The sequence below is a fragment of the Dermacentor variabilis genome, chromosome 1, assembly GCF_050947875.1.
Source record: "Dermacentor variabilis isolate Ectoservices chromosome 1, ASM5094787v1, whole genome shotgun sequence".
Classification (NCBI taxonomy): Eukaryota; Metazoa; Arthropoda; class Arachnida; order Ixodida; family Ixodidae; genus Dermacentor; species Dermacentor variabilis.
Window position 1 is genome coordinate 284,019,191 of NC_134568.1, and position 20,664 is coordinate 284,039,854.

The 20,664-nt window shown below is 44.7% G+C and overlaps 1 protein-coding gene across 4 annotated transcripts in view; it reads left to right on the top strand.

Moving 5' to 3' along the window:
- Positions 1-13,977, top strand: part of ncm (pre-mRNA-splicing factor nucampholin) — a 110,195-nt gene extending 96,218 nt beyond the window's left edge. For all 4 annotated transcript variants that reach the window (XM_075677132.1, XM_075677137.1, XM_075677147.1 and 1 more), the window contains 2 exons: positions 385-486; positions 12,956-13,977. In XM_075677132.1, coding sequence (XP_075533247.1) covers positions 385-486; positions 12,956-13,118 — 265 coding nt within the window. In that variant the 3' untranslated portion in view covers positions 13,119-13,977. The remainder of the gene's footprint in view (positions 1-384; positions 487-12,955) is intronic.
- The last annotated feature ends 6,687 nt before the right edge of the window (positions 13,978-20,664 follow it).

The following is a 20,664-nucleotide window of genomic DNA, read 5'->3' on the forward strand; positions in this document are numbered from 1 at the left end:
AGCAGCATGCTCTCTCGATCTTTTAACTGCAGCGCTTCACTTTTGCGGGTGAACACGTAAATTAGTCTTACTTTTCGAAGATCACATTGTGTTTCTTTCATTTCTCAAATAATGGTGCCACAAAAAAAATGCAAGACAAAAAGGATGACCACATCTTCCTTAAAAAAAAAAACTGCATATATTTCTAGTCAAGTCAACGAAAAGCAAGCGGCCAGGTTACTATGCGTGTTATAGGAACTCACAACTACATGTGTGATGCCACTTCAAGAAAATTATAGGTTAGCTATAGTGGTAATGAAAAATGCAGTTGTGAAGTATGTGTGCAAATATACGTGCTCACTACTGTATAGCATCTTCATGTGGCGCTATGATTCCTTTTTCTAGGACATTGCAAGATGCTTTTGAAGGTCTGTTCCCACGAGATCTGCCCAAGAATACTCGATTTGCCATTAATTTCTTCACGTCTATTGGCCTTGGGGGACTGACGTGAGTAGTAGTTATGAAGTCTGTCAATTGAAATTGCATGTCGAAATAGGCAGCTTTTGCACAGTAAGAGTGTACCATTAAGAACACTCACTCATAACACTTGTTTCTGCTTTAGTTTATGTTTAACGATGATTGCAGTGGTCTGTGCATGAATAAAAGTTGTGGTGCATGTGTAACAAACCTGTTGAAAAACTAGAGTAATTCATTACAAGGAAGGTTTTGCTGTTAGCAAAAATTTCTATCATGCCATTTGACTTTAGATTTGGGCATAATTGTTACATCACCGACTGCTTCATTCTCTTGTTTTGTTATGGTCAAAGTGCTTTCTTGCACAAATCCCACTTGCCAAGAAGGCAATGCAAAAGCCATACATGTATGAAATTGGTCGCTGGCAAATTTTACACAATATGACTTAATGAGAGGGATTTTTATTCAGCACAGGGAAAGCTAAAGGAAAACTATAGGCACGGCTTTACAGCTTGAGATTTTTGCAGTGCACCTAAGTAAAAATGAATTGATTTCCATTGTTGGGGCTTTCTTCAAATGTTGTTTCCAATTTCATCTGCACCGAATCTCGGAACATTTTAACCAATGTGAAATTAGAAGACAATATGTTTGCAATAGGGGTGTTAAATATTAAAATTTTCAAATCAGATTCGATTCAATTATTTCGGAAAAACGAACCAATTTACTCTATTGTAACACAAGTTTTCTCATGATTTTCGTTGCTTGAACTTGGCCCTCGCGCCACGTTGGCAACCTGTACCTTTACATCTCGGCCCAATCCATAGACAAGTTCACCGAAGTGAGAACTTGTTTTTTATTCGAATCGTCACCATTTTTGCTGTGCTTGTGACTGGTGTGTGGTTACAGTACTGCAGTACTCTGCGGCCTTTCACGCTTCAGCTCAGTTCATTTGCAAGAATATGGTGACGCAGCACGTTCGGTATGGCGCCCGCTTCGAGAGACAAGTAATTTTGATAGCCGAGGAGCTGGCAAACTCTGCCACGGCTTGGCAGCTTGACATCAACGAGACAGCAATGTGCGGATGGTGGGACCAGCGGAAGGCCCTCTTTAAGTGCGAGACCGGCCAGAAGGGCTCTATGGACCTTGTAGTGGCTTGGTACTGCCCCCGAATGAAATGGTTGTGGGGTCTATAAAGTAGTACTTAATCTCAAATGAGTTCGACATCACAGAAGATGACTTGATTCTAGGGCGATCACTTTTGGAGAGAGTTTCGCTTTCGTGACTCCTTTGAAGTGAAAATCGGCAATGCAGCTTTCACACAGACGCATTGGTGCCTTGGAGGAAACGGAAAAAGTAGGAGGGAGCATTCCAAGGGAATTTGGCTGAGTTGAATTGTTGTGAGTCGTGAGTTCAAGTGAGCCTGGCTGAATATAATTTTGGTCAGTCTGTGTCTGAGTGAGCCCTAAGCAAAAAAATATAATCTGTGAGTGAGTCTGAGTTAGTTTCATTTATTTTGCTGGCCTGTAGCACCATGTCCCACAAGACTGTCGCAGTACTTGGCACAAACTGTCTTTGTTCATAGTTCAGAAACATCAATTTCCTTACCTGCTTTTGTTAAAAAAAAAAAACTGCGAGATGTCAATTGCTAGCTTCTTTCGTTGCTGCAGACTAGAAGATTGAAGATGTAATTTATGTAATACAATTTGAATGTGGCTGCTTTCTTAGAAGAAGAAAAATGTTTAAGTCAAAATAAAGAAAAGGAAAAGAAAAGAAAAAGCGGATCCAGCTCACAACCACGCGGGCAGTATTCGCATTGTACCCATCTCAACGCCCTCATCTACACTGCATTTTCAAGAGCAATTCTTGTAGTTTCATTCAAATACTATAAGGGACAACAACATTTCTTGCAGTTTACTGAGAAACACACTTATCAAATGGAGACTTGTCTAAATAATTGTGGTTTAGCATGATTGCATTTGTTGCACAGGCGGTCGAGTTCCTGGGCAAACACACGGAGTTCACTATGCACATTAGTTACCAGCCGTTGAGTAAGCATGTCACTGTCTCAATTTATACAAAGCAATTAATTATTTGACCCATCTCAACATGTCGGAATTCTTTCAACCAATCTGCGTGCTGTAGTATTGGCTTTAGCTCTTTCAACGAGCACTACACTCTACTAAACACATCTGGGATGTGCCCGTCCTCTTTTTCATTACTTCTATTGTCATTGTGTATCATATCTGATTGTATTGTATCGCATCTGGTGTACAATTATCAAGTAATGTAAACAAGTGTTTTGTTGCTGAACAGACCTCTAGAAACTTTTCTCCTTTTTTTACTTTTTCCTTTTTTGTAGAAATTGTGAGTTGTAAATATTGACAGTCGTTTTTCTGGAATATTTGTATTCGATTAGAAATTTTCACTATTCGAACATATCTATAAATTCCTACTGCAGCTATGGGTCAGGGAGCCCATTCCTTCCACCTCCTGACAAAACCTAGGCATGTTCACAAATCAGTAGCGCCGTGTAATGTGTTGCCATCATAAGACAAAATAAAGTTTACGGTGCCAAACCGGTTCACAAACCATTATAAAATTTTATTTCTCCGGACTGGAACTGAATCGTAATGAAATTAGAGGACGTTGAACCTGAACTGAACCAGTATTCAATTCTGTGGGCACTTCAGGCGCAATTCCATCGTTGGCATCGCCGTAATGTTCTGTATAAAGTCCAAGTGTGATAACATTGTGGCTGCACACAAAGGAGGGAGGTGGTTCTACCCCTGCGGCAGCTGCGTATGATCGACTGAGCATAGCTGCACAGGCGCTATCTTGAAAGCGATCTGCGATGGGTACAGAGTCTAGCCTCATCAAGGTCTGATAGCTTCGTGTGCACTGTGTTCTTGCCACTTAATTCGTGTTAAAGCGAGAGGCAGCGTCAAGGTTGATTCACTCGCTGCTGCTGCCGCTCTTCCTCACGCCAGCGTTTTGACAGCGAGTGTCTGCTGTCATCGAGATCCCACAGTCGTCAAGCAAGATGTGTTCATGTTTGCCTGTCACGCCAGCTTGTTAATTTTCTTAGTAAGCAAAAATTATATGGTCGATACAACGGCTACCCTTACTTCGTATAGCCGTGTAATAATTTGGTATCGTTATCAGTGCTTCGCCTTTCGGGCGAAAACGCTAACCTTATTTTTCCTCTTCTTTTTTTTTTAATTTTTGTTATTTTATTTATTTTTATATTTATTATTCCCCCCCCCCTCGATTTGGCACCCTGCATATTGCCGCGTCACTGTTTGTGCCAACTACGCCCTGACGGCGACAAAGACGACGACCGAGCCGCTCAAGAGTACGGGCGCAAAAAATAAGTGACAAAGACATTCTGTTGCACTGGCCTTGCATCCTGTACATCCTTTTCGAGTACTACGCGGTATTGCTACTTGCTGCAATAAAGTCCCTGTGCTTCGTGACCTGTGACTCTGGTGGAGGTGCTGGGTACCTTTGCCTCATGATGAGTACTCCTTCGAGCTGCATCCAGCCCCACAAGACACCCACACGTCAAGACACCTGTACACCGCACGAGCCGCCGCCTGCAAGGCTTAAGCCCAGAATTTGGTATCTTACAAGGATCAGCTCTGTCACTGGCCACCCCAACTCCAGAAATGGCACTTTCAAGCAGCCCAACACAGGTAATGGTCCAAAACCTTCGGATGCCCGACCCCTTTCAGGGGGACGTGCACGAGGATGCGGAAGACTGGCTTGAGCAGTACGAACAGGTAGCTAGATCTAATCACTGGCGCCCCGACCAGAAGCTTTTCAACGTCTATTTCGGCCTTGAAGGAGCTTTTTCGTCGGGTACTCAATAGATTCGGGAACACAAATCGATGTGAAAACGCACAACGCTTGCTTGAGTCACGTATTGAACAGCCAAATAAAGGTGTCGCCATGTTTGCCGAAGATATGGCGCGTTTGTTTCGCCGAGCAGATTCCAACATACGCCTCGGACAGGCGTTTGTCCCTTCCGAGCCATGACCCGAGATGTCATACCAGCAGACGACCTACAGCTACGCAGATGGGGTTTGTCGTTCATCGCCTTCTGAGCTGCCATACCACCCAAACGCATACAGCTATGCCGACGCTGTTTCTCGTCCCTTACCGGTACAACAGTACTGTCAATGGCCTCCCGTCGCAGTCTGGGCCCAATGGGAATCTGTAAGGCGACCCCAGCTACGCAAGACCGATATATGGCGCACTGCAGGTCAGCGACCACTGTGTTATAATTGTGGACAGCCAGGACACATTTATGAATGACAGCCATGCTGGCCATCTACAGTCCCGCTCACCATTTCCAACTCGTTTTTCCTCGCCGAGCAGCCGAAGTTTATCTGACGTCACCAGAGGTTGGTCTCCCAGCCCATGGTGGGGACACTGAAAGCAGCGACTTCTGGGGGGAAGGTTGCAAGTCCTCAGGTTGCCGAAAATCCCCCACTGTTGCCGAAAAAGGACGACGCCGACAAAACTATGACTGCCGACCTCGCTGTAACGACTGACGGGCACGAAGTGACAGCCTTAGTCGACACCGACGCACACTTTTCTATAGTGATTGAGCCACTGGCGGGCAAACTCAAGAAAGTCAGAATGGAATGGATGGGCCCTTACATTCGAAATGCTGGAGGCCAAATAATGACACCTACAGGCAAGTGTATTGCAAGACTCACGATCGCGAACGTAGCTTTTGTCGCCACATTCGTGATTCTACCGGAGTGCTGCAAATCACTCGTATTAGGAATGGACTTCTTAAGGGAATACGGTGCCGTTGTCATCATACACGACAGCATGGTAACATTTTCCCCTGAAAAAGACATGACCCATGGCACAGAACATCCAGCACCGAGCCTCACGTGTTATCAACGAAGACGTGTGCATACCGCCGCTATCATGCAGACTTGTTTCCATCAGTTGTGATGCACAGTATAAAGAAGACGCAGTAGCGGAACATGTAACTGCCCTTCTATTTTGCCATGGTGTTGCCATCGCCCGTGGCATTGTCAGCTTAGTCGACGGTCATGCGGAGGTGCTCTTGATAAATTTCACAAACGAACGTCGGCACATCAGTAAAGGCACTGCTGTCGCATACCTAGATGAAATCGACTGCGCTCAAGACTGTTTTGCCATGCAAGAAGAAGCCAAGGCTCGTACAACCCCATGTACACCTGCTGTTGACGTTGGTCCGGGCTTAAAGCTAACAGAACGACGCCATCTTATGGAACTGCTCGAAGAGTTTAAGGACTGCTTCTCATCTACGTTGCGAGTAGGTCAAACGCCACTGACAAAGCACTGCATCATTACAGAGGAAACAGCAAGACCCATTCGACAAAACCCGTATCGTATGGCTCAGGAAAAATGAGGCAATACAGCAGCACGTCGAGAAGATGCTACAGGGTGATGTAATCCAGCCATCAAAGACCCTTGGCATCACCTGTAGTGCTTGTAAAAAAAGAAAGATGGTACGTTGAGGTTCTGCATTGATTATCACAAGTTGAATCACATTACAAATAAAAATGTTTGTTTATCCATTGCCCCGGATCCATGACTCTTTGGACACGCTACGGCATGCACGTTACTTCTCCTCTGTAGACCTTAAAAGTGGATACTGACAAATAGAGGTGGATGAGCGCGATTGAGGGAAGACTGCTTTTGTGACGCCTGATGGGCTTTACGAAATTAAGGTTCTGCCTTTCAGCTTATGCTTGGCCCCAGTCACGTTTCAAAGGCTCATGGACACTGTCCTATCCGGTCTAAAGTGGGAGACTTGCCTGGTGCACCTCGACGGCGTAATTGTTTTTTCTGCCACTCTTGAAGAACACCTAAAATGGCTGCCGTCAGTTCTTCAAGCCATACGATCCGCGAGGCTTACACTGAAACGAGAAAAATGTCACTTTGGGTTTGAAGAGCTTCAGTTCCTAGGTCATGTCGTCAGTCAAGACAGTGTTAGGCCTGACCCGGATAAAACTGCAGCTGTCGCAAGGTTCCCACGGCCAATGGATAAGAAGTCAGACGCTTCCTGGGTCTCTGCGCTTATTACCGGCAATTTATCGCGGATTTTGCGCACCTCGCCTCTCCACTCACCCGCCTCACAAAAAAAGACGTCACATTTGTATCGGGAGAGGAGCAAGAAGCTGCATTCAACGATTTACGGAAACGTCTACAAACTCCGCCTGTGCTCGCTCATTTTGACGAGGATGCATCAACAGCGATCTACACAGATGCAATTAACGTGGGCTTTGGCGCTGTTTTCGTTCAGTGGCAAGACAGTGCCGAGCGACTAGTTGCCTATGCGAGCAGGACACTATCATGTGCTGAGTCCAACTACTCAACCACGGAGAAGGAAAGCCTGGCTGAGCATATGGGCAGCAGCGAAGTTTCGCTCGTACTTATACGGCCGCGCTTTTCAAGTCGTAAGCGACCACCATTCCTTTTGTTTGTTGACCAATATGAAAGATCCTTCTGGACGTTTGGCCTGCTGGAGCTTACAGCTTCAAGAATACGACATAATAGTCTACAAGTCAGGAAGGCAGAACTTAGATGCCGACTGCCTCTAGAGATCACCGATTGCACTGCCGAGCGCCGAGGAGGATGAATACACAGGTTTTTTAGAAGTTGTTGATGCGGCCGCCATCTCCCGGCAACAGGAAGACGACCAGGAGCTCAACTCTCTCATAGAGTTCTTGAAAGGGTGAGTTACGAATGTGTCGAGATTATTTTCAAGGAGTCTACCTTCATTCTGTTTGCATAATGGAATTCTTTACAGGAAGAACTTCTCTTCAACAGGGAAGAGCTGTATATATCTGCTAATAGTTCCCGGAAATCTCCGCCACGAAATCTTGCAGGCCTGGCATGACGAAGCCACCTCAGGCCACCTCGGTTACACGCGAACATTGGCACGAATCAAAGAAAGATATTACTGGCCAAGGCTCGCAGTAGAGGTGAAACATTACGTTAGAACTTGCCTTGAGTGCCAGCGATGCAAAGTACCACCACCTAAACCCACTGGGCTACTGCAGCCCATTGCAGTACCAGAAACACCGTTTGCACAAATTGGAATAGACCTCCTTGGTCCTTTTCCAATATCTGACAGCGGCAACAGAAGAGTCATAGTCGCTTGCAATGGACTATCTCACCCGATATGCGGAAACCAAGGCGATTCCAAGCGGCACAGTTCTTTATCGAGAACATTGTCCTGAGGCATGGTGTTCCAGCGGTCGTCATAACCGACAAAGGAACTGCATTCACAGCTGAGCTTTTGGGCATTGTGTTCACGCTCAGTGGCACAGCACATAGGAAGACAACAGCCTATCACCCACAAACGAATGGGCTTACAGAACGCCTCAACTAGACTATCGCAGACGTGCTTTGCATGTACGTCGATGTGGAGCACAAGAATTGGGACAAAATATTGCTGTATGTCACATTCGCATATAATATGGCGCATCAGGAAACTACCAGAATGACGCCATTTCGTTTGATCCATGGTCGAGAAGTCCCTACGATGCTTGATGCTATGCTGCCTCATGACTACAATGATTCACACGAAGATATTGCAGAATTCACTGAGCGCGCCGAGAAAGCACGACAGCTCGCGCGCATCAGAATAACTACACAGCAAGAACGTGACGCCCGACGATACAATCTTCACCACCAATTTGTCGCTTATATACACCCGGCGAAAGAGTGGGTTTGGTTTCAGGTATGATGCGGAGGCCTCTCTGAGTTACTTCTACGCCGATACTTCGGACCATACAAGGTTCTGCGGCGTATTAGCGACGTGAATTACGAGGTCATGGGTGATGGCTCATGCTGCTCCAAACGCCGTCAACAGGGGCCTGAGATAGTGCACGTGGTGCGCATGAAGCCGTATCTTTCTGAATGACATGGACACCGACAAGCTGTTTATCGATAGTCTAACTACTACCATTTGCTGAACATCGGGACGATGCTCGCTCTGGAGGGAGGGTAATGCCGCATCACTATTTGTGCCATCTACGCCCTGATGGTGACGAAGACGACGACCGGGCCGCTCAAGAGTACGAGCGGGAAAAATAAAAGACAAAGACGTTCTTTTGTGCTGGCCTGCATCCTGCACGTCCTTTTCGAGTACAGCGCAGTACTGCTACTTGCCGCAATAAAGCCCCTTTGCTTTGTGACCTGCAACAATATGGGAAAGAAAGAAAAACTTTTTTATGCAGTAAGGGAGTAGTACCGAGGTTGGCTCATATTTCACCTACTTAAAGGGACACTAAAGGCAAATACTAAGTCGGCGTGGACTGTTTACCTACCATTCCAGAAACATTGCAATGCTTGTTTCATGCCAAGAAAAGACTTAGTTTACCAGAAAATTGCATCTGAAGGGTCCGAATACCTTTTTCGAAGTTCATATCTCCCGCCATCCAGCCGGGGGAGTGGTGACATTGCATACACCATCACCACCCTTTGCTGCCATCAGTGAGTAAAACAGCGCCCGACAGACAGCGGTACCGAGCCAAGAGAGGGCGGTGGACTCGCCACTGCAGCTGCTTTTTGGTCAAGTGGTGCAGACTGTTCGCGCATCCCGCGACATCATATGGAAGTTGAATTCTCTGCTACTTGAAGTTTGTGCAAGTTTCGCGAGCCAGTAAAACCAGTGCAGCACTACATGATGAGGAAAGTAGTGAAACGCGAAAGCATGGGCAGTGCAGGGTCGAGCGAAAATCAAACGTTTTGACTGCCCACATCGTCAACAGTACTTTCAATGAGTTCTTTTTTCTAAAAATGAAATAGAACTGGACAAGTAGCATTTTATTTCATCTTATAGTACAATAAAAGGATGTTTTTTGCAACAAGTAGTTGAGTACTAGTGACAGAATTTAACTTAGGAGTGCTTTCGTCATCGGGCAAGTGCTTGAATGTCTCGGGGGAGTCTCTAATCATGTCCTGCATTTACCTCAATTTCTCGATTAGTAAGGCTCTGTTCACGATAATATTGACACCTTAGAGATTCTCAAGCGCTAATCTATCACTTTAGCTTGACTTAGTATTTGCCTTTAGTGTCCCTTTAACTGTCCACCCCTATGATAGCTGTATGAATGATGTACTAAGGTTCATTTTTGTTCAATCTGCAAGTGTGAAAAAGGTAATGGTCTAAGGTATCATAGGTGTCGCTTTCAAGCATTTGTCTTGCTTAGAATTTATGTGTACATTAAGACTTGATGGTAATGCATTCTTGTGTACACTGTGACACCACCACATCTGAATGTTTTCTATTGCTTATTTAAACAGTAGTAGAAGTCAGTACTTAGTGTCTGTACTTTTGGGCAAAATTATCTGTCAGAGTAGCATTTAGGAAGACCAAATTTCGTGTGCTTTGACAAACTGCACAGATTTGCTGCATGACAATATTTGCATGTTTCATCCACTCATAACTGTGTTTTATTGTGATGGCAGTTATATGGACACTCCAGGTATATTTCTGCCATCGTCATAGACGTTGGCGTCGCTGTGAGGTTCTGTATACGCCATGCGCAAAACGCCGACATGTAGCCAAGGCTGCCAAGCGTAGGCGGGCTCGGGCGAGCACTGTTCCCATTCACACCCATGCGCATGCTCTCATGTTTGTGTTCTTGATCGTAATTTAACGCTTCTGTGAGCCTTCAGCGATGTCTTGAAGCAACAGTTGCTTAGTTGGGGACTTGAACATATGCAAAAACTCGTCAGGCACACACTTAGTTTCCGGTGCTGCTTCTTGAGCAAGAGTGATGGCAGTGGTGGATCGTGGCTGTTGAATGGAAAAGATAAGCAATCGCGCTTTGTTTACTGCAGTTTTAGGGCGATTACTGTGTTTTTACTTTTTGCCTGATGTCGCTGCGCCTTTATTGGGGTGCTTCCATGTTTAAGCTTAGATTATTAAATCATCGTGTTTTACCTGCCAAAACCACAATCTGATTATATGGCAGGCCGTAGTGGGAGACTCCGTAAATTTGGACCTCCTGGGGATCCTTAACATGCACCTAAATCCAAGTACACGAGTGTTTTCGTATTTCGCCCCCATCGAAATGCACCCGCCGTGGCCGGAATTCGATCCCGTGACCTCATGCTCAGCAGCCTAACACTTTAGGCACTAAGCAACAACGGTGGGTCGTTTAAATTTGGTCGCCTCATCTACAGTTCAGAAGATACGATAAACATTAGGTTGTTGTTACTGATGAGACGCGATGCCCCCCTGAGAAAAAAATAACTAAAGATGCAAAAAGCTAAGCCAGAGAATGCGAAGTGAAGCTGTGAAGTGCTCATTGTGTTTAGACGCTTTGAACAAAGGACTCCGTGTTAAAAAGCAGGTGACGCCGCCTTCAAAAAAACGTCACGCAATCACCCATGCATTGCACGGAATCAGCTGTTGCTCTACCTATCGATGACACTGAAATGCGACCTGTGGCGTATAACGTTTGGTGTACGCTCACCTCGGCTATCTGCACGTTGACTGTACATCCTGGCGTCTGTGAGCATTAAAGGCTTTTGACAGGGCATTCAACCTCGTTTTGAATGCCTCTTAATACCACTTCGTGGTAATGGGAAACGCCTGAACTTCGAAGGCCTTATGTCTGCAACTAATGCATATTCGTTTACCCCGGCTGTGTCATGCATTGTGGTCAATTCTGAATCCTCCATATTTCTTTTCTTGTTCTTTCTTTTTTTTCGTTCTAGTGGTGGTAGCAAGTGCTTGTTCTCTTTTTCATCTTTTGCATGAAATTGGCCAATATGTGTTTATGTTGCTTCACTGTAGTTGTCTCTGCTTTGAAAATGATTTCAATATAGCACAGGGTTTACAAGAATTATTTACATCCGTGCTTTGTATTCACTTTCAAAGTGTTAATATTGTGTCAGCGTACTCTTTTAACTAATCAAAAAGTGATGCATTGTCTATTCAGACTCGGGGGAACAACAGGCGATACAACATGCGGTTTAATTCTGCATTTGGGTGCGAGGGTGATACTAGTAAAGATAGTGGTTACACTAAAAGATAAAGCAATATGCTGTTGACTGACCAGGGAGGCAAATTTTCAGCTTTGGCACCTACCTCACTCATACCTCACTCGCGTACTGCTTTGAAATCATCAAAACGCTCTGCTTGTTTAACGATGGAACATGTGAAATCCATACTGTACAGTGGTAAGACACAAGCATAAAAGCAATCAACCCTCAATTATTGCCGGAGTCCTATATGTATTATTTTTCTCAAGCTCATCATGCTAGTCTTCAAGTATTACCGTCGCTGGCTTCTCACGTGGTCATGCCTGTACTAACCATGCATTCGCAGGCGCGACGGCGCTCCCTCAACTTTCTATAAAAATACAAGGCATGTAAACCAAGCAAGTGTGTACATAAAGAACGTTGGTTCACGGGCCAACAAATGAAGCCATGAGCGGCCCGGGCGTTATAATGAAAGCAGCATACTAGCGATGAGCTCCATTTCGTAGGCAAGCTTGTTGATGCTCATCTGCGGGAAACACTTGGCGTGTAAGGAGACAATGTCGTCCCAGACAGCCGTGAAATCGGACACATATCCAGTATTGTATAGTGCAATTTAATTGCACACACTGACACCACAGAAGTAACTATCTGGGTCGTGCACAAGCGGCTGATATCACGCTCACACTTCAGTCATGCCAGCAGTGGAAGCAGGCATCTCCAGCACGAGGCCTGCCTACAGTTCCAACGGCCACCGCTATGCAGCTTTCAGTGGCGCCCCTATAGGTGCTGCGCATGGCGGATAAAGTCCAAGTGTGGTGAGATCGTGTCCGCACGCCGTGTGCTGTAGGTGTGAGGGGAAAAAATGCGAGGGTGTGCCAAGAGGGGTGGTGTCTTGGTGTGGCAACGTCTTCTGACGCGCGCAAGCGGGTAGCAGGGTAATGTGCATGTGCTATAGGTGGATGGAGGGGGGCGGTGTAGCTTGCACCTCTGCTTCTGCTTGGGGTGCAGCTGAGGGCTGAACACAACTGCGTGTGTCCTATCTTGCAAGTAATCAGCAGTGGGTTCGAAGGCTAGCCAGCCCAAGATAGATGATGGCTTTGCGCGCTGTGTTCTCGTGCGCCAAGTTCACGTTGAAGCGAGAGGCAGCATGAAGGGGAATTCGCTCGCCACTACTGCCGCTCTTCATCACACCAGCATTCTGACAGCAAGTCATCGAGTAAGATGTGTTGATGTTTGCCCATGTGCAGGTGGCAACATGCTCGTTAATTAAGTTAGTTGGCGAATGTTTACAGCGGTTTTTACAGCTGATAATTGTACTAATCTTATATGCATATCTGTCTCACAATTTGCTATTGCAATCAAGGGCTCACCTTTCAAGCGAAACTGGGACTTCTTTTGATTGTATTATTCTCGACACTCCACTTGTGTACAATTTTGAACCAAATTGGTTACATTCAGCAAGAAGCTGCAGCATTCCCATCCTTTTTGTACGCAGGGCTGACCTACGTGAGCACCTGAAATCCGCTCCTAAGCCAACTCCAGTTACGGACATGATTACTGCACCTGCAGCTGCAGCAAAGAAGAAGAGCACATCATCAAGCAGTGACTCCAGTAGTGGTTCAAGCAGTAGTGACTCAGGCAGTGAATCGAGCAGTTGAAAGGAAGAAATGTACATATCATTGACTCACTTCAGGAGACTTCCGCAATAAAGTGTATTATAATGTAAGATGGGGCATACTTGAGGAGTGCCTTAAAGTCAGAAAGTTGTATGTTCATTTTCTAAATTGCTGTCATATTATAACGCTTGCCAAAAAATTGATTGTCTGTGTTGCACCAAAATCCTCACTAACAAAATTATTGGTGAGCTGGAAGATGCTTGTGGAATTTTGTGTGTGTGTGTATATGCAGTTTCATTACTGACGGTCTTTAGCACTGCATGACTCGCAGAGTTGATCCCAAGTACAGGATACTGAAATGATAAGGCACTTGCCCAACCCCAGCATGGCAACAAGGGCTGCTGCTGGCTCTCGACAGGAGATTTTTTAATTTAACAAGCAATGTCAGTTTAATGGAGGGCAGTAGTGTGTGAACCACCCAGTCACATTGATGTGTACAGTAAGTTTATTATGATGAATGTCACTGTGAAAATTGACTACTGTGTTCCTGGTAACTTTTGCAAAACCTCTGTTCACTGTTATACTTTACTCGGCTTTTAGCCACATGTTTTGAGGAGACTTCATAGTGGCCTGTGTTCCTGGTGTTAAAAGCAAACAGCACTCTTGCAGGATGCAGAGTAAACAGAAGAGTGCACCATCTTGATTCTGTGTCCCCTCTGAATGCAGTTTGTTCTTGCTTCAGCCGTGCACCAGCTAGCCTGCATATGCACCAGTGTGCTGTTTACAAGATGTTGACAAGTTTACGTTGCAAATTGTGGTGGGTGTTGTCTTGCTTGTATGCATGTTCATCTATTTGTGATTTACATTTTATTTCTCTGTCAATAAAGCATCGTGAAGCTATTGTCTATGTGTTACACATGTTACAGATCCAGTTCTATGGGATAAACTCATGTTATTTTGTGCACTTGATATATTCGACAAGTCATCACATTGTGTTGTATGTTTATACTTTACAAAGTGTGGGAACTCTTCTTAAATTGCTGTAAAAGCAGTTACCTTAAGCCATCTTTTGCTCTGTATGTTGAACGTGAATAATTAAAACCTACCAAGGAAACAATTTGTCTTTTATAAATAATTGTTCATGTCTCAGTTATTCTTCCTGAAGTATAGATCTCATTCTGCAGTGTTATTGCCAAGAAAGAAGCCACTATATATCATGTACCCAGTTCTAGGTCACAAGCAAGGATTCTTGGATTGCATAATCCAGGCATTCTAACCTTGTTCAGTAACATAGAAAATTGAGGCCCTTGCACATCTCATTTTATAATAATAAAGAGACACTAAATAGCAATGCTATGCCAATTTAGACTTGTATTCTTTCAAGACTATTTTTGTTCATTTTGCAGAAACGCTATCACTATAGATAATTAAGACAGAACTTTCCTTTATTAAATATCATGCCAAAACTTCTGCACTAGTTACGCCAGTGTGACGTCGTGGATTTCTATGCAATTTTATGTATTTAGGCGATTTCCACGACTATTAAGTTGCAGAAACTTGCTAGGTTGAGTCTTTGTTTAGATTGCATGTAGTTCTTATTTTCCAGTAAATAGTTAAGTAGACCCGAGTGTCAAAATTCATGTCGTGATGAGCTAGTGCTGTAACTTGGGATGGCGTCACAGCCCGCCATTCGTTTTTGGTCTTATCTGGTTTACCAAGCCTCCTCTCGGGGAGAGCTGCTGTTTAGCAATTGCAGGAGCCAAATTTACTAATATAACTTGGTATTCCTCTTTAGTGTTCCTAATGTTATGTAGGTAGTATAGAAGAAATGTGACTTAAACTATTCAACCATTGTTGTAGATGGTACTATTTCATGGTAGCAAAAAGGCATTTACACCATCACGTTGCCGTTGCTCACACTTATGGAATGTGGTGTACAATACCGATGCTCTGCCTTGTGTAACATATGGTGTTCCTAACTTCAAAAACTTGGTGGAAACATAGTTTCAGGTAGCCGTGTATAGTCCCATTTTATCTCCGTAACTGCACTTTCACCCTCTTTTTCCCTCCTGCGCATTTCACCCTTCCAGACTTCTTGTATCCATGCCTCCTGGCATAATGTTTGAAGGCATTGCCTATAGAAGCGCTCTCCTGTTGGTCAGATGCACCCAGGTGCACAATGCCAAATTCAAAGAGGGGGAACATGCCCCGCTCTCCCCTGGAGGCTACCCTGAATCCACCCTTTTCCAGGTAACAGGCAATCTTCAATGTTTCCCTATCGGGCAGTATAAAATCAATAAATTTGATCTACAACTTTCGGACACGTTAAACATTGTCACTGGAACTCTACCACAAGCTCTTCCATGCACTGTATCAAGTGAAGACTTTTACTTTTGGTCATATTTGGAGTCTTGAAAAATAAAACTTTGACAGCAGGAGATATAACTGAAACCAGGAAATAATTTAAAGATATTGGTAGACGTGGCAAATCCAATGTGGTTTTCTAATAAAGCATGAACTATTGAACCCTAGAATTCCAAAGAGGTGGGGATAGGAGAATAATACCTGGTGGCAACCTGTGTTTGGTCGGTCCTTCAATAGCTTTCATAGAAAAAGGTATTAGGCGACTCTGGTTCAAATAATGGTACAAGTGTAAATTGAAGGAAGGAAAAACTTTATTGCTCTATTTACAGCTTTCAGCGGCTAACAGAGGTCTTCATGTTTTACTGAAGTCTCAGTCGTCTTGAGTGGTCGGCGCCCCTATTCCAGAGCACCGCTGAGCCTGGCCACTTTGAAAGTGTGCTACACCAATCATTTTTGGACTGTGAGCACGCCGCTGGTAAGCAGGCCCTCCCACTGTTCCACACTGGGCTTTTTTTCTTTGTGGAAAGAGAAGTTTTTTCTGCACTCCCATGTGATGTGATATAGTGTTGGGATGGCCTCACACCATGGGCATGTAACCCTGTATTGACTGGGAAACATTTTATGTAGGATGTGTAGATTGGAGAATGTTCCTGTCTGCAGCCTTTGCCAGCCAACCGCTTCGTGTTGTGTTAAAGGTGGGTGGGGTGGTGGATATATTATCCTTTTGCCTCTGTGATGGTTTAGTATTTCCGCGTACGTTGGTTCCACCGTCGTAGTGGTATCCGGGTCCATTGACTGTCCCACTCGGTATGTAAGCTCGCAAGCTAGACTGTCGGCCCTCTGGTTTCCCCCTATTCTGGTGTGACCCGGCACCCAGAAAATCGTATGCAGTATCTTTTCGTTCGGAAGCACTGCATCGAGGAGGATTCGCAGCGCCCCTTTGTTGATTCTACCTGCTGTGTAGTTTCTGCATGCTTCTTTGGAGTCTGTGAGTATTATCAAGGATCTGTTTCTACGGTAACCCTCTGCCGCTGCTAGAGCCACAGCTGCTGCTTCCCCCTCTGTTACCATGCAGCTCCTTAGGGTTGCGCTGCTTATCAGCTCTCCCATGTGATCCACGGTCACTGCCGCAACTTTATGTTCTTTGGTGTTGTGGTCCCACGGGTATAGGGCTGCATCCGTGCATACCACATTGTTTTTAGTGGCCAGGTGTTTTTCTACGTATTCTGCTCGTGCCTGTCTTCTGGCCACATGCAGGTTCGGGTCCATATTCCTCGGTAGGAGGCTAGCTTTCAGTGTCTGGCGAAAAGAGTCTGGTATGTTAGCCATCCTATCCTCCGTTGCTTCTATGTTTTTATAGCCTAATCTTTTAAGGAGCGCCCTGCCGGTAGTTGACTGCTGGAGCCTGTACAGCTGCGCACCCAGTTGTGCCTCCTTGAGCTCTTCAAATGTGTTGTGAATGCCTAGCTTGAGTAGCTTGTCGCTCGACGTGTTTCTGGGCAGATTCAACGCCGTCTTGTATGCTTTCCTGATGAGAGTCTCGGCTTGTTCTCTCTTGTTGCGTCATGTTGTGGTACGGGAGTGAGTACGTGACCCTGCTGACCACCAGGCTCCTGACCAGCTTGATTGTGTCCCCTTCCTTCATGCCGCTCCGTCTTTGTGACACTCTCGTGATCATCCTGCTGACTTGCTCCGTCGATTGCTTGAGCAGGCCTAGCATGTGTCCGCACCGTTTGCTGCTCTGGATCCACATGCTGAGGATGCGTATTATGACCTTCTCTGGTATGACTTGACCTTCCAGATACACTTCTATCCTTTCCTTGGTTGTGTTCCTTCCAATCCTCAGAATTTCTGATTTCTTGGTTGAGCAAGCGAGGCCTCTCTCCTTGACGAATTGTTCGACGCATGTTGCCGCCTTCTGAAGCTTTTCTTCTTTTTGGCCCAGTGATCCCTGATTTACCCAGACCGTGATGTCATCCGCATACATGGCGTGCTGGATGCCCTCGATCTCGTTCAGTTTCTGGGCTAGCCCGATCATCGCGATGTTAAAGAGAATTGGCGAAATGACCGAGCCCTGCGGGGTACCCTTGTTAGGCGTGTCAAAGGTATAACTCCGTAGGTCTCCGAGTCCTACTGTCGCCGTGCGCTTTGACAAGAATGCCCACATGTAATTGTGGACTCTTGCCGCAGTTGGTCTTGTTTAGCCCATCCATGATGGCTCCATGGCTGACATTGTCAAAAGCCCCTTTGATGTCTAGGGCCATGATGATGTTTTCGCCTGCTTTGGGGATCTTGTTAAGGATCTCTTCCTTTATTTGTAGCAAGACATCCTGTGTTGACAGCATCGCCCGGAAGCCAAGCATGCTGTGGGGGTACAGTTCGTTGCCTTCTAGGTGTCACTGTATTCTTTTGGTTTTGGTGACCACTCTGTAAAGCTTGCCAAGACACGAGGTTAGGCATCTTTGAAGCTTTCGACGTTGCAAATCCACTGGGCCACCAAATGTTTTGGCAAGATTGATGAAGATAAGCATCAAGACCACGAGGATACCGAATTCAGCCTGGTAGGCCCACTTTTTGGACTTTTATCGGGTTTGGAAGTCACGACCTCGTGGCCGGGGAGCTAAGGCTAACGCGAGGATTAGTGGACCTTACCCTGAGTTGGCACCCTGTCAAGCTGAAGGCCTTCGGGGAAGACAGGAATGGCATCTCAGGCACCAAACAGCTTTGCCGCAAATAATTTTGGAGCTGGCCCAGCCCAGGATCAAGCGGAAACTCAAGAGATGGAGGCCGTGCCGGCGACCACGAGTGTAAATTGAAAGAGCATGCATGCACATGCGTCTCAGAAAAAAAAAAAATGAAAGAAAGAAGGCTACTGGGTATATTTGTGTGATGAGTATAGTGAATAGATTCAAGAGCTCCTTTTGAAAAGTTTATACCTGTTGGTTAAAATTATTGAACTTGTGAATGAGATTTGACTATATTTTCTATCTCGGGGAGATGTGAAGTTTGACTGTAGGATTTCAAGTTTCATTTCACCGAAATTGTGACTCAACAGATTAGAGTGCTGTGCAACCACGTTGGGAAGTTTCTTTAGCTGCGTCCGCACGGTGCCCGTTTTTTCCATTATTAATTGGCTTGTTTTGCCAATGCATTGTTGGCACAGCGAACATTTCAACATGTAGATAACATTTGAAATAGTGCAAGTAAAACTGGATTTGGTTTTGTTCGTATACCAACTTTTATGTCATTTTGCAGGTGTTTGCATATCTTTCACAAGGGGTGAGCGCAGGCTGCTATGTTGAGGATGCACCAAGGGTTTATTTTGTGTGCACTAACATGTCTTTAAAGTTTCTATTGCGGCGATATGTGACCTTTGGTACATCCGGGAACACTTTTCTAAGGCATAGTGTTAGCAAAGTGCATAATGTTCTGCTCTGCATATAACTGTCAACACAACATTAGTACAAATTCACATTGATGATAGCATCCTGGAGCAGGTGGACTTGATAAGATACTTAGGGTTACATTGGACTATAGTTTGTGCTGGAACTTGCATATTAATAAAGCCTCTTCAAAGTTAGCCTCCTCATGCTTTACGCTACTGAGGACAAGGACTCGATTTGAAATTTATGTTTTAAATATTATTGTCATTTCACCTACTGTTGAGAATTATGGGCTTCTATGTGCTGCTTGGAAGTGATCATTTGTTTCCAGAAAAGAGCCTTCAAATTATTACGTTCTCTAGCATATATAATTGGAGTAAATCACTCTTTCAAGAACTCCGCATACTGCCCTTTCTACTTGTATTTAAATTAAAGGTATCAATTGCTTATCATAGCATCTTAACTACAGCTACCCACTGCTGATAAGCTTTTTATTATGCCAATCTCTAGCACTAGAAATGGAAGCAACCTAATTTTCAATCTCCCTGCCACTTGTAATCTCTATGGTCAAAGTTTGTTGCAATTTTAATGTGCAAAAGTATAGTGATTAGGAACTTTGTAGGTTTAGCGAAATGCTTCTTGTTTGCTAAGGTATAATTTCACACATGCATCTTTTTTGCATATTTTATTAACTTTTAGCCTTTATTATGCGTGTTAAGGTTAGCTGCCAACGTATATGATTATCGGCTTCCACTAGCTTAGACTATTGGTAAAACGGTTTTGTGGTGTGCTGTTTTTTCCTGAAATCAATCACTTAATCAATGCAATCATGCTCAAGATACACCTTTTTTATGTTGTATTCACTGTTAATTAGTCATGGCATGATTATCTCTCTTTGGGCCTCAAGCTTTGCTTTATCCTCGGCTAACACTTTATTGTTGCAGTAAAGCTTCAGCTTTTTTTCAGTTTGGTTGGGGAAACAGGAAGTCATAGCTGACATCATTAATAACACATTGCCGCTGAAAATCACCATTTGCAAAAGCCCGCTTGTTATATGAACTCAAGTACCCTGCCATACGTCTGGACCACAATTAATACCAGAATGCCGAAGGTTGCCATCTATCGTTTTTGTAAATATAGACGCCATGGCTCCATTGTCTACAAGGGCACTAATTTCAGTGATATTGACCTTGACGGGAACATTGATTAAAATAGAAAGTATGACAGTCTCTTTGTTACTCATCAACCCAAGCCAACCAGGGGACACTGAACTTTGTTTGTCTTTTCCAAGTGGCAGCTTTAGTGCAGCTTATTCCTGGTTCACTTGTAATGGAGGTAATGCATTTTATGAGACATGCAGCAGCTCATCGGTCTTTGGGGCTCCATATTGCACCTTTCTTTGAATGTCTGTACATAGCCCATTGACAATCGAAGCAAGAAGTGCTACCAGGGAAGCTTCAGTTCAACCAAATGTGGTAATTATCAAGAAAATATAGTCGTGCCCACTTATAACTATTGCAGTTATAATGAATGCTTGGTTTTTATGCAAGAAGATAGCATGATGGACACAATTCTTTCATGCTGCCTGTGTGGCAGTGCATGTCAGGTAAAATGAAGTCGTGGCTCCGTGTTCATTCAGAGAGAACATCGATGTGCCATTTAGTCTCCTGAGAAGGCACCACTCTCCTTGCATGCCTGCTGTTTAGCATACTCCTTAGAAGGAGGTTACTGCACATTCCTTCAGAAACCTTTCGCAAGGCTGCATTTTTGTGAGAAGCAGGAGAGTTCGGAACTGTGAAGTTCCAGACTGATGACTACTTGCCTGCAGATTTAGGGCAGCG